The 14,202-nt window shown below is 45.2% G+C and overlaps 1 protein-coding gene across 1 annotated transcript in view; it reads left to right on the top strand.

Annotated features, from left to right (window-relative positions):
- AMOTL1 (angiomotin like 1) overlaps window positions 1-14,202 on the top strand; it is a 54,563-nt gene that overhangs the window by 23,310 nt on the left and 17,051 nt on the right. The window contains exons 4-7 of the mRNA XM_053935634.1: window positions 1,815-2,091; window positions 6,011-6,155; window positions 7,243-7,332; window positions 13,724-13,869. Of these exons, the coding sequence (XP_053791609.1) occupies window positions 1,815-2,091; window positions 6,011-6,155; window positions 7,243-7,332; window positions 13,724-13,869 (658 nt within the window). The remainder of the gene's footprint in view (window positions 1-1,814; window positions 2,092-6,010; window positions 6,156-7,242; window positions 7,333-13,723; window positions 13,870-14,202) is intronic.

Raw genomic sequence — 14,202 nt, forward strand, 5'->3', positions numbered from 1 at the left:
CAGGGGAAATGTCCTCTCTCCAGCTCTTGAGCAGCCTCCGTGGATGTTTAATTTACAGGAGAGACACAGCCTTAGAGCATGTCTATGCTAGGCAGGTAAAAGCCATCTCAAGGCCAGACTGAGCTCAGCACAGCTTTCCTCAATGCTGGCTGCATGAAGCTCTGCTGGGATCTTCTTCTCAAGGACACTGGTCTGTACTTCTGACCAGGTTAGCAGTTTACTTGTGTTCAGTGTTTCCTCCATTTCAGCACCTTTTTGTGCCAGAGTGGATGCATTGGGCAAAGCTGTGATGAGAGTGTGGGACTGTGTATATGCTGTGTCTGGGGGCCTGCAGATTTGCTTTCACTCTAGTTTGGACAGACGATTAAGGCTGAATCGCTGGCTTTCTTTGCTGTTGTGTGGCTTGGCAGAGACAAGTTTGTTAGAGCAGTGCTGTTCGTTTTCTAGGGCAGGATTTTTAAATTGCCTTCACTTTTCAGCTTTGTTCTGCTGCAGTTGAAGGAAGTGGTGAGTTATTGTCAGTAGAATTAGTTCAACACTGAAGGCTTTTGAAAACCCTAATTTGAGAAGCTGTGTAGGTGCTGAAGACAACAGTAACCATAATTACTATGTATTTATATAGCACAAAATTGTTTAAGAAAAAGCATTCATTGTTCTTTGAGGCCCAGTGGGGTAAATGCATCTGTTCGTTATGTCTTGTGCCTTGTGTAGGGTACAGAAATAAGGGTAATGATATCAACAGCAAGCCTAATAGCTTGTAGTTATATTAAAATACAAGTCCCAGACCTCAGGTGGGGTCCAGCAGCCAGCTTATTTTCCAGCCCTGAAAGTGGACCCTGACACTGAAGTACCACGTGGTCTGGGTTGAGTCTCTTTAACAAGATCAGTGTGGGAATTTCAGAACTTTGGCATCAGGGCTGAGGAGTGGCTCAGCCCGTGCACAGTTAGATTTTGCTTGGGGCTGCTTCCTGTGGCTGAGGCTTCGAGGGCTGCAGTGGATTGGGGGTTGGAGATGGGTTGGGTGAGGGGCTCTGATCCCATCTGGCTGTCAGCTGCAGGTTTACCCTCACTACTGAGACATCCTCCTGGATTATCTTCCAGCCACTGCGAATTATGATTCAGCTGTATTAAAGAGCTGTCTGCTGACAGCAAGCCTAGCTCACAAGCAGATCCACTACCAGCTCACTTCTTATTCTTCCCTGATATGAGTCTGGTGAGTGATAGATGCTCTTAATGGGGAAGTGACACAATGAGGTCTCCCACTGGAAGATGGCTTTCATGGCTCACTGTAATTGAATGGGGCTGTGCCTCCAGCAGTTCTGCAGCAACACTTCCCTCTTCCACTTGCTAAAGCCACTCAGGGATGCTGCTTTGCTCATATCACTTCCTCTTGCCTCCCAACTCAGCTGTTCCACTGGTTTTGCTCTGGGCAGGGAGTGGTGTTTGAGGGGTGAGTAATGCATCCCTTGTGTTTTGTTCAAGCCTGCCAGCTTATGCTTCTCAGCCATGGCGTTTCTGGGAAGGGGAGGCAGGGAGAGGCTGGTGGCTGCTGAAGTGTTAGCTGCACACCTAGGCAAAAATGCTGGGTTTGAATCAGTACTTCCTTTATCTGCTCATACCAGATGTGTACGTCACTGTCAAGAGCAGGCAAGGAGACAATTTACCTGTTCTCTGCTGCGATTGTTGGTATTTGGGGGTTGTGACTGTCCAGTTATAATACTGTTAATAAACCATGCAGTCATTAGGTGAAAGCTCCCGTAAGCATTTCGAGGGCGTGCGGCTCTAACGCTTCCTCCATATGTGCTTTCCCACAGCCGACAATGCCAGCCGCCCTTCCCGCCACCACCGGCCCAGCAGCACAGCCCCATGTCCTCACAGGCCACCGCTGGCCCTCTGCTCCCAGGCTCCTTGCCCCCGCTGCCAGCCCCTGTGGCTGCCCAGACCCCGACACTGCCGGGCCAGCAGCTGACACCCGACGCCTTTGCCATCGTGGAGCGGGCGCAGCAGATGGTGGAGATGCTCTCTGAGGAGAACCATGTGCTGCGGCAGGAGCTGGAGGGGTACTACGAGAAGGCAGACAAGCTGCAGAAGGTAGGTGTAGAGATTGGGATGGAGCCTGGCCAGGATAACCATCTTGGTGCTTCTGCCTTTAGGCAGCTGTTCTTCATAGTTGTGGTGCATCCCCACTGCACTGTGTCACTGGGCCATTTCTAACCTCTGCCTCTCCATGGTGGTTTCACAGAAGGGTAATCCTGTGCCTTGTGGATTCTACTGCCTTTAGGATGAAACAGGGCAGTCCATCAGATATCTCTCAGCTGGATATTTTCCCCTTCCATCTTCCATGCTGGCCTCACTGGAGCTTTCCCTGGAAGTCTCCCATAGGTAATATATTCCTGGTGCAGCAGGGTCCTGCACCATCTGCACATGGGTTAGAGATGCAGGTGAGAACCATGAAGAGCACGTTCTTATTTGTCCCAAGCGGTCTTGTCCATTACAATAAGCTCTTGTGTTGCTCCACACTCTTTGGAAGTGTAATAGCCACCCGTGGATTGTCCATTGTTTGGAAATGGATGAACTGGGTTGTCTTAGAGGCTTTCAGTTACTGCTCCTTGAGTTTTTAAGAACTGATGTTAGACATCCATTTAAACATGATAGTTCTAAAAGCACTGTCCCCTTATCTGAAGAACCATTTGATAAAGATTTTGCTTGAAACCCTTTTTTCTAAGAGGTCCTGCATGCTCTTTTCTATAAGCATACAGGTTTTTCCAGTGGAGAAGGGTGATGTCTTGTGCATTGCCTGGGGTAAGAAGATGAACAGTTGTATCAGATGAAGTAGAAGTTACTTAAAACTGAGGTTCACTGAAGGCATATCAGAGATGCTCCCCAGATATGTTCGCTTTGAGTCCCAAGGGCTTGGACCAAATAACTTATTTAGGACCCTGCACTAGTGTTTGATTTATGTCTTCCCACCACTTATACACAAATGAGCTTAGACTGCAGGTCTTTTCTCTCTGAATTTAGGAGCCTATATAGGAGCTCATTTTTTTTGTCTACTGTGTGGATTAGGGTGTTCTTGGAGACACCCTTCATAGGAGAAGAAGCAGCTCTCAGAGACCATGTCCCAGCCTCGGCTTTGGGAAAAAATTTGTGACAATCTGTTCAAACAGATTAGAAAAAAGACCAAGTGTTTTGTAGCTGCTGTCCTTTCTGCCTCATTCTCTGCAACAAGATGAGTTGACTTTATTCACAGAATTTCCCAAACTTAGTTAAAACTGTTTTTGCAACAACATTAACTATTCATGAAGAAATCTGCAAAAACTTTAATACTGACTTCCTGTGGCCTTTGTGGGCAAAAAGAAATATTCCAGCTATTAATTTTACAAAGGCTGTGTTGTTCAGTAAAAGGTATTTAAGTGTAATGCCCTATAAATATTCCAGTTTCTTTCACACTTGGAAATGGTTCTCTCTTTATCTTGGATGCCCTGCAAGTCTATTGCATCAGACACCAACAGAAAGGTATTCAAGCATGGGCTGAAGTCTCACTTCAGTCAACAAAGTGTGGACTTGAGTCCCATTGACTTTGGGGGAATGTAAGCGGAGTATTAAAGCGAAACACATACTCAAGCGCATTCTTTCTTCAGGAAACCAAATCTCTAACACATGGTATCCTTCCCATGCTGCTTTTGCTGTGTTTGAACACAAGGTCAGGGCAGGTCTTCCTCGGTTCCCACAAACATTGCCTCTGAAAATGTGATTGAGTTAAATTACGTACTTTGGATGTGAAAACTCTTCCCTCTTGTTGCAAGTGGAAAGGTCAGGAAGGAGTAGTTCTTGTTTGTGGGTAACGATTTTATTGTAGGTAGGACCACCTTCTCATCACTTTTATTTGTTACAGAACAGGAGAAGAAGTTAGAGAAAGTCAGCCTGACTTGTAGGACTCCTTGGGCATTTATACAAACAGATCATTTCTGAGGGTTGTCACATTCTCAGTTGTGTGTGAACAGACTTTTTTTCTAGAGAGGTGATGATGAGTCCCTGTGCTTTTTGATGAGTTGCCTCATTTTCTTACCTAAAAAGAGTTGGAAGAGGAATTGTGTGCATTTAATTTTGAGCTTTTTGGATGATTTTCCCTTTTCTGAGAGGTGTTACCCTGCTGAAGTTTAATTGCCAGGCTGGGCTGGCTCTTTGCATGCCACATGTGTGGGTTGTTTGAGTGGGTTGGCTCCAGGAGCTACCAGGCAGAGAAAAGGCTGAATTGTTTTTTTTTTTTCCCTCCATGGAAGAAGGCAATGGAAATCCCAGAGCTGTTGAGAAACGCCAACACAATTTATGGCTGTTCTTCTGCTCTCCTTTAATTTTGTTCAGTGCCGATGGAGCACTTGCTACAGCAAGTTTTTGCCTCCAGGGCTGCAGGCAGTGTGGTGATGTGTTTTGGGAAATACCAGCATATAGAGGGCCAAGCAGAGCCCTTGTGGTAACCAGCTGCATTGGGTCAGACTGTTAGGCTGTGGAAAGCCACTTTTGTGCTGGCAAATCTGCTTTGCTGTGGTAGGAGCTGTCTGGAGAAAGCATCTTCTCCTGCAGATAGTGGCTTACCAACTCCCTGAACAATTCAGAGAGAACCAAGTTAAAGCATCTTGCTAAGGGCATGGTTCATATGTCTCTAAAGCCCTGAAAGGCTTGGGGCATCAACCACCTCTCTAGGAAACCTGTTCCAGGGTTTGACCGCCCACTCAATAAAGAAACACTTTCTCATGGCTAGTCTGAATCTTCCCACTTGTTTCAGCTTTTGTGCTTGTGAACAAGCTGGAAGCAGAAATTGGGGAAGGTAATCAGGTTTCCCCATCATGGCTCTGCCAGGCTTTCCTTGGTACATGGTTTGGAGGTGCTGCCTGCCTGTGGGCTGTATCTTGACAGTGGCTCCGGCATTGTGTGGAAGCTTACTGAGAGGGACCTAACCCTTCAGCAAGTGGTGGTGAGCTTGCACCCTGGCTTCAAAAATCATGAATCTGCCCCACCCATGACTCAAGAGGCCAAAAAAGCACCAGATTTAGAAAGGTATGTGGGAGGCTATGTATGTCTTTTGGTTTTCCAGCCTGTGCACATTATCAAGCCTTTCTCCCCAAAGATAAGGGCCAGGCATGCGGGAACAGATTCCCACATCAGTGTTGGTCATCTCTGCAGCAATGATTTTACCAAAGCTGTATCACTTAACATGACATTAGCTTATTAAAAGATTTGGATGGATTGAGCTGAACAGCAAAACTCTACCCAGGACTATTCTTCTGTCGGTCTTTTGGGCTTAGGTCTTAAGATACAAGTTCACCACTAAGGGATTTCTCTGCATACCATGCCTGCAGTTTGCTACATTTCAAGGAAATGATGTTAAGGAGATTGAAAACCCAAAACAATTGGTTCTGTCTGTTATAGAGAGTTTCTCTTGTATAAAGCAGTCTTCAGTCAAGGATGGAAAGGAATGGATCACAGTAGTTTAAAAGTGACATGAGGCCAGACCTGAGCCTAAAATACTTTTGGTGGCATTTAGAGCTCAGAGATAAGTTCTGGATCGGGGGCCTGTTGAACAGTAAATGTTGCCTCCTACAGCGTTTCTAGGAGAGAGTACAGCCCACACAAGTACACCATTTCTTGTTTTTTCTCCTCTTGGAGAAAAGCAGTCCCCTTGGTCATAGACCAAAGGCAACCAAGCAGTTCCATCAAGTCTAGCCCACCTCAAGCTTTTTTGGGAGCTGCCAGTGGGGTGTCCTGGGGTGTTGTGACATGGTGAGCTGCCCCACAGTGTTTACAGGGATCCCCATTGCAGGAGCCACCAGCATTGCTGGGGCTTCATGCCACTGTCTGTCAGGGAGATCAGTCATTGCAGAGTTGGTGGCTGGCTTGACACTGGACATGAGCATTGCCTTGACCCCTTGTGTTGTTGGAATGTGCTGGGCAAACACTGGAACGGGACACATTCCTGCAGGGCTTTAACAGGAACTCTCTCTCCTTTCAGTTTGAAATTGAGATTCAGAGGATTTCAGAAGCTTATGAGGGTTTGGTCAAGACCACCACTAAGAGGGAGTCCCTGGACAAAGCGATGAGAAACAAACTCGAAGGAGAAATTAGGAGACTTCATGACTTCAACAGGGATCTCCGTGGTACGTTACAGTTGCTTGGGGATTTTTCCCCCTTGGTTGACATGGTGTTTCACTTACAAGCTCCAGAGCAGCAGGCTTTAGAGGAGTGGCTTCATTCAATATTTAGATACACATAATGAGAAATAAGGCCCTGTTCATTGGCATTAGACAAAACTGCTGTCACCCTCCTGGTGGCAAAAAAACCTTCTAGCAAAGTGTAAGAATCAGCTCCAGATGGTGCCTTTGTGTTTAGTACTTGAAAATATGGATTTGACAGCCAGGCCACCAGTTACAGTATCCTGTTGTCTCAAACCAAGACACCTGCCCACTCCTAAAGAGCTGAAGAGCAAATTGTAATGTAGAACAATGCTGTTTTACCCATAAATCTCCAAGGTCAGTGCCTTCACAGGCCAGTGCCAGTACCAAAGGTTGTCTCTTTTTTAAAAAACTTAAAATTGAGTGTGTATCCTTTTGAGAAAGGAAATGGAGGATATGTTGGGTAACTATTGCCCATCCAGGTTCCTGATGGGTGATACTTTGGTACTCACTGCTCATGCAGTAAGGTGCCTTTTCAAGCTGACTTACGTTTTTTGCAATGGTGTAAGTGGGTCACATTGTCTTTTTGAAGGGGAGAAGTTTCTGAAGGCAGGACCTTCCCAGGGGAAGCTGTCCTTGGCTGCAGAAAATGCCTTCTTTCTCAGGGCATCCCCAAGGAGTGGTGTCACTGGGTTGGGGGCTCCCTTTGCCCAGGATGTCTTGGTGCACCAGAGGCAGCTCTTCACTGCAGGAAAGCAGCCATCTGCTTACACAGTTGGGTAATTCAGATTGCAGATGCCTTGTGCATTTTGAGTAGTGTGAAAGATTATTGCCTGGGCATGTCAGCTGAGAATGGCAGAGACTTTTCCCCCAGTTTGTGTGAATCTGAATAACACAGCTTCATGGAAGAGGTCAAAGGCCTCATCTTTTATGTATGTGTCAGCCTCCATTTTAATAACCTCCTTCAAAGAGTCTATTTATACTTCTCTGCTGGCATGCATCTTATTTTCTTGGTTGGCCTACAATTTTATATACATATATTTATACTTGAAGTATTTCCTGTTTTTTGCAGAACGACTGGAGACAGCCAATAGGCAGTTGGCCAGCAGAGACTTTGATGGACACGAGGATAAGGCAACAGAGGGCCTTTATGCTGCTCAGAGTGAGTACTGTGCTGAGCTGTTTGGACAATGCATATATATATCTATATATCTATATATAGATATATAGATATATAGATATATAGATATAGATATATATACATGCACACTTATATACATAGTGGAGTGGAGGTGAATACTTTGCTATTAATTGTTATCCTGCTTATGGCTTGGTTTTACTCAGCTAATTCATCACACAGTCTTGTTTAAGCTGCAGACTGGATTGTTTAGCATAGGGTTTTTTCTCTCTAAGCACCAGAACCAAGCAGTGGGAGTTAATGGTAACACAACTTAGCTTATTTTTGATAAATATTTATCTGAAATTGTGAAGTGTTGCTTGCAGAGATAATCTCTAAAGATGCATGCTTTTTAGAGAAGCCAGATTCTTCTCTTGGCTGGGAAAAGCTCAGAACGGGCTCTGCTGACTAGTTGTCAGTGCCATGGTTTGACTAACAGCAGAAAGAGTGGAGCTCAACCATGCTTTTTAAAAAAGGACTGAAGTGACAAAGAGTTTTTACAGCTTCTATTGTTATGGAAGCCTCCATTCCCAATGCATTGTAGGCTCCCATAATGACTGGCCATAGTGCTGCTGATTTCCCTGCCATGCACTGATATGTGTGTGACCATCCAACCTGCTCAGCTGGATGCTGTGTGGCAGTGTGTGGCTTCTTTTGTATCCTAAGCATCGTCAGCATGCTTCCAGAAGGGCTTGGCCACCTGGAAGCTGTGCCGTATCTTGTGAGCTGAAATCCCAGAGAAGCTCATTGCTGTGTACAGCTCATCCTTCTGTTTTACCGCATCAAGAGCTTCCTTGGAAGATGAGCTGCAACTGCAGTGGAGAACCATCCACCTCCATTAGCATTGCAGAGTTTGGTACTGTTCAACATGCCCCACCACCAGCCCTGTAATGTCCAGCAGCTGCTCCAAATGCTGGAGAGCCTTCTCCTGGCTCCCACCAGCAGCGATGATGCCAGCACAGCTGATTGTTTGGTACATGTGTGCACAAACCAGAAAAGAATCCAGTGGTCTTTTCCATGACGCGTTAGCTTTGCCGTAATAGCAAATGGCATAAAGGTGTGTAGATGCTGCTGCAAATCCAATGGGATGATCTCTTAAGGAAATGGCATTGCTGTATAGATCTTGTCATCCTCGGGAAAAGTTCACATGGGATAAGCTGCTCAGTAGAAATTGGAGACTGGGATCTGCTCTCTTCATATAGAGACAGGCTGGCAGTGTTGCTACATGCTGTTAGCTACAAGGAGGAGTTAAATCCCCAGGATGGACTCGGTTTGAGTTCTTTTCCAGTACATAAACCTGCTCTGTGCTTCTAGTGATAAATATCTAGCAGTGAAACTTGGTGCTGTGCACTCAGCATATTGCTGCAACCAATTCACAGCTTACAAACAAATATAGCCTTTCGGATCCTATCACATAAGGTCTGGATGCTTGGAGTGCCTCCTGGCTAGGCCAGCGAGCTAAATGTTACTAATGCAATGCAGAGTGCTTCCAAGAATAGAAAAATGGACACATGTAAAGCAGGTCCTCTTCAGTCATGTTCTTTGGGCTGCTGGGACGTGCACAGTACTGACCTCAATATCAGGGTGACTTACCTAAAACACCCCTCTCAGAGTCCATAAAAGGTTCTGCTTGGAAATCCTCTGTTGCTGACAGCATTTATACATTGGTGTTTGTGTGTGTCTGAGTCTTCCACTGGGGCAGACCATGACTGGGGTTTGGTTGTACTTCACTGCTGACCTAAGGGTTTTTGCAAGCGCAGTTTGTATCTTCCTTATGTCTTTTAACGGGACATACAGGCAGAAAACTGAGAATGAAACTGAATTGTAGCTGCTTTATATACACTGAGATTGAAATAGTAATTTTAGAAGAAGAGAAAAAGGTTTGTTGTGAAGGTGATGTTTTGGTTTTATTCCTAAGAGCAGCAGGTTATTAAGTAAATGAAGGTTAGTAAATGCAAATGTTAATTTTCATTAGGAAAGCAAAAGCAGATTTCTAGTCCCTATGTTTTTGGAAGACAGCTGGGAAACATGACCCAAGTTATATAAGAAGACTCCAACATCAGCAGTTTCCTAGAAGTTGTCATTTTTAAGCCACTCTGGAGATGAGCTGAAGAAAGAAAGATAAGATTCTTGAGGTTGGTAATACTGCATACCAATTTTTCAATGGTAAAACTCCAGTACTGGGAAAAACTCCCTGAAAAAGAAATTTGGCAAGGCAGGATGTTCAAGGATCATTTCTCAGTTCCTCACAGAGCTTTCCATTAGCAGTGCAACGGTGCAGATCAGTCATGTGCTCTGACACTGCAGGTGACAAAAAAAATCTTATTCTTTGCAATAGTAATAGACAAAGCCAGGCCACATGCCTCTATGTACTGAGTGCTAGGCAGGGCTGGAAAATACTCACACTGTATTAGTTTAAAGATAATTATGTGGTGTTTTGTCAGAGAAAAGGATTTTCTTAAGGAAAGCTGTGAAGCAGTGACTCATGAAGGCATATGGGCCCATACAGGCAAGGGAAGAGACACTTTGGAGGAGGCTGAGAGATGCTGTGGAAAGGAAGAGGCAGGAAGATTGAGGATGGTTTCAAGGGCATAGGGCTGAGAGAAAGCTTACAATGTCATATCTTGGGGAAAATATGTTTTGATGGAGCGTGAGAATATGTTTTGGTGGAGTGTGAGAAAAATGAGTTTTGGTGGAGTGTGTTTTTTGGGGATTTCTGAACTGTGGGGGCACTGTTTTTTCAGGTGTCTGAGACAGATTGAGGTCTGTGCCCATACACATGGCTCTGCATCTGTTAGTGGGGATGCGTGGACAGTTTAGCAGTGTATTGATAGAGCCTTATGCTTTGTGGGAGTGTTCAGTTCATGTGCCATGAACCTGTGCATATATCTCTGTCCCAAATATCCCAGGCAAAGAAATGTTCCCATTTCCAGACCAGAAGTAATCAGGAAATAATCTGCATTGCTGCTCCAGGTCTTCCTTGGCCAGTCTTTTTCAGCATCAAACCACAGCTGCAGAGGACTGAGTGAGGCTTGGGCAGATGGACAGTAGGTCTGCCACTCCTCTGGAGGGAAATGTGTGGGCCTGGCAACCTGGCCCTATTTAATGTGTAGAGAATTTAGTAAAGCTGTGGAAAACCTCCTGTTTGGCTGCTTGGTGTAAATACTGATTCATTTCTTTTGCTTATTATTATGGGGTGGATACCAGCTGCTGAAAGGTCTTCAGAGCAGGCAACAAGGTCCTGTCCTCATTTCAGATTCCTTCTGACAATCAGTCTGGGGAGGCTGTTGGAGCATGAGGGCCCATCCTGCTCTTGATCCCCTGTCTCACAGCCATGGCTGTTTGGGAAGGTTGGGCCTCCGGACTTGGCTGGGACACAGCTTGATCTAGGTGAGCAGAAGAGGTGACTCTTGAGCCCCATCCTGGTACATCAGCTGGTCTAAGGGAGACTGGCAGCAGGTGCCACGCCATACACTCGTGACCAGGGATGGAGGATGGCAGACCTCCTCCACACACTTGCCATGTCAGGAGCTGCAAGAGTGACGAGAGGCTAAAGAAGTCCCTCAGGTTTCACTGAGGAAAGGCATGGTCACTGGAAAGCATTTGTGGAATTAACAGCTGTGAGTGAAGAGCCGCCACTGGGAAATGAAAACCTGCATAAGAGAAATTACTGGAAGTGCTGCAAGGGATGTGCTACAGGAGGCACTCTTGTTTGCAGGAAATCTCCTGCAGCCAAATTAGTCTCCAGCTGCTGTAATTTGATATATTTTCTTCTGCCAGCAGTGGTCGTTTTGTAGTAGCAAGGACTGTCTTTAAAATATGTCCATGTTGCCACTGCCACTCTGCAACATCAGAACAAGGCAAAAATCAGCTTGGGATGTACTGAGATGGTCAAATATTAAATTGGTCAAATAAGTTGATACTCGGACATAATGTGTGCTAAGGTGGGAGTCACATCTGAGTTACACTGAGTCTGTGTCATCTCATGCCTGTATCTTTTTGTCTAAAGTTTCCATTTCAAAGCAGATTCAAGACTTGTCTACTTCTGATGCATTGCCCAGCCTGACAAGTCAGAAAGCCTGTTTGAGAAGTACTGAAGCAGCCTTCTTGCTTCATCCCTTTTCCTCTACCCAGGCGGAATACAAGTGTAATATCTGCACTGTGTGGAGGTGCAATAGTCAGAGGCAGTCTATAGAAAGCTGTGAGATTACAACTTTGAGCTGCAACAGTGAAGCCTTTTGGGAATTCTTCTGTAATGCAGTATGGCAGTGACCCCACAGAACGTAGAAATTAGTTATTAATTAGAGTCCTTTAGTTAAAAAGGTGTATGCAAGGGTAGTGCAGTAAAACTGTTTTTAGACTTAAGGATACTTTGTTTGCACTTGAAGAGAATTTAAGGTATTTTCAACTAAGTCCTTCATCACTAAAAATTATTGCAAGTAAAGAACTTATAAAATGTACCTCTAGGGTTTTACAGGATGAAGGTGACATGGAGAAGTGTTGAGAGTCATTCAGGAAATTTTTCTTGCCAGCTTTTTAGTGGTGATTATTTTGTGTATTTGTGTATAATTTGTCCTCTTTTGGCAGGATGGAAAACACAATGCAGCAGGGTAGGCTGAGGACTTCAAGTTCCATGAATGGAAGTTGAAAATTAAGATCCCAAGTCCTGTTTTGCTATGTTATCCCCATGTGTAATGTGAAACACAGGTTTCAAATCCAGAGCAGAGAGCATGTGTGGTCCCAGCATGAGGCAGTGGAGTGGAAAGCTGAAATAGCATTCATCTTCCAGCTTCCTCACCCTCTAATGACATTAGCTCCCTGATAATTTGCCCAGATTTACACTTTTCTACAATACATACTAACATCTCACCTTGCTGCACCTGCTGATGGTGCATGAATTAAACCTGTTCTCATCCCACCTCACATGAAGGAAGAATGTGGCCCTACTGGGGGTAATTCAGGTCTAAAATGAAATGGCTTTGGCCATGAGAAGTTTTCTGACCCTGCTTGGGGGAAGGTGGATGGTTGGGCTTCCAGTTTGAGTGGTCATATTTGGGTGGCGTGGACTGGGTGTTTGGGGCAGATTTCCCATGTTTCAGTGTTTTTGAAGCAATTTTTCACTTCAGTTAAAAAAGAATAAATTATGTAATGCTATGTTTTAAAAATCAAAAATCAAAACAACATTTAATTGATACTAAATACATTTTTGGAGGAAATTTTCCTTCCTAGAGGCTTTCCAAGTATCTATTTTAGTTGTCATTCAGAACAAAGGCCAGATTTTGAAATTTCAGATGTCACTGAAAGAAACCTCGATCCCCTGCTCACTCCAGTCATTAACTGTTTATGTTCTGACATCAGGGATCCAGTGATTGGCCTGTGACACTCATGTTCCCAGAAATGGCTTCTCAGCACTGTCAGGGGAGAAGCAGATGGAGCCAAGCATTTCCCCAGGCAACTTGCCAGCAAAGTCAATGGTGGGCCTGCAGTTTGTTGCTGAAGACAAAGATGTGAGCAGAGCTGAATTTAGCCAGTTGTTTATTTTTTTAATGTTGTTTTAAATCTTACCCAAAAAAGGGATGATTTTTCAGCACAGAGGTTATCTACATGCTTTAGTCTCACTTGTGATGCTTAACAGAAGGGGAGCACTGGTCACTGGATCCTTAAGTCCTGCAGGTCTGGAAGGTCACCCAGGGCCCCCATAGGCCTGAAAGGGCTCTCACAGAGCCCTTTCTCACACAGAGAAAAGCCTCCCTTTTCTCTGCATGGTCAAAGGAAGTGTGTACAGAGGCCTCCTATCATATCCTTTGTAACTGTTTTCCCCTCTTTCCATTTTCAGGCTGTCCAGCACAGATTTGTGTTTACTATTTGGCTTCTTCAAATTTTCTCTATGTCATGATCTCCATCCTTGCAAATAAAAACCACGGGGCACAGCACAGCCCACATCCATGGGGCTGAGGTTTCTTGCCCATTACAGAAGGCAGCAGAATTGAAGCTGGCAGCTATAAGCAGTTCTTGACGTAGGCTGTTGTGTAAAAAAGGGCTAGTTGGTGCAAGCCAAATTTCTTCTAGGGGATGTGCTAGCAGTTCAGCAGAATGGAAGGCTGTGACACAGTGCTGGAGGCCACAAGCTCTGCTGGTGCGGGTGCAGCCCAAGCTGCCACTTATATCTGCTGCTGGTGTAAGGCTGGGCACTGGGGGGCTGAGCCCTGGCGGTAGAAGCTCCCTGCCCGCTGTGTCTCAGCACTGTGTTGTCAAGGCCCTACTCGCTGCTGCTTTTCATAATTTTTGTTTTTCTAGGGAGGTGACAGCTTACCTCGGGTGTGTGGCCTGGGGCCTGTGAGCTGTCCTCATGGAGTGGCTCTTGTCTTTCTTTCAGACAAAGAGAACTTGAAGGAGAAGGAGAAGTTGGAGATGGAGCTGGCAGCTGTGCGTTCAGCCAATGAGGACCAGCGGAGGCACATTGAAATTCTTGACCAGGCCCTAAACAATGCACAAGCCAAGGTTATCAAGCTGGAAGAGGAGGTGAGGCATGGACAATATTTCTGTGCTCTGAGGATAGACATGGCTCATGGTTAGAACTTTGTCCATCAGAGTCCTGATTCTCTTCTACCCATAGGGTGATAGGTCTTCCTGTTTCCCTTGCACTTGCCCTTTTATAGAGAAAATGTGTAGTTACACGATACTGAGCCAAACAAGCAAGCAAAGGACACCATAGATGTGTCTAGAGCAAAACCTTCAACATGTAACCAGGAACAATATCAACTTCAACTAGCTGGTGGCTGAGGTAATGGTAGGATTTAACAAAAAAATTGAATAAAAAACTGACTACTTGCTGGCCTGGGACTGTGATAAAGA

The sequence above is a fragment of the Vidua chalybeata genome, chromosome 2 (genome assembly GCF_026979565.1).
Source record: "Vidua chalybeata isolate OUT-0048 chromosome 2, bVidCha1 merged haplotype, whole genome shotgun sequence".
In the NCBI taxonomy this organism is placed as follows: Eukaryota; Metazoa; Chordata; class Aves; order Passeriformes; family Viduidae; genus Vidua; species Vidua chalybeata.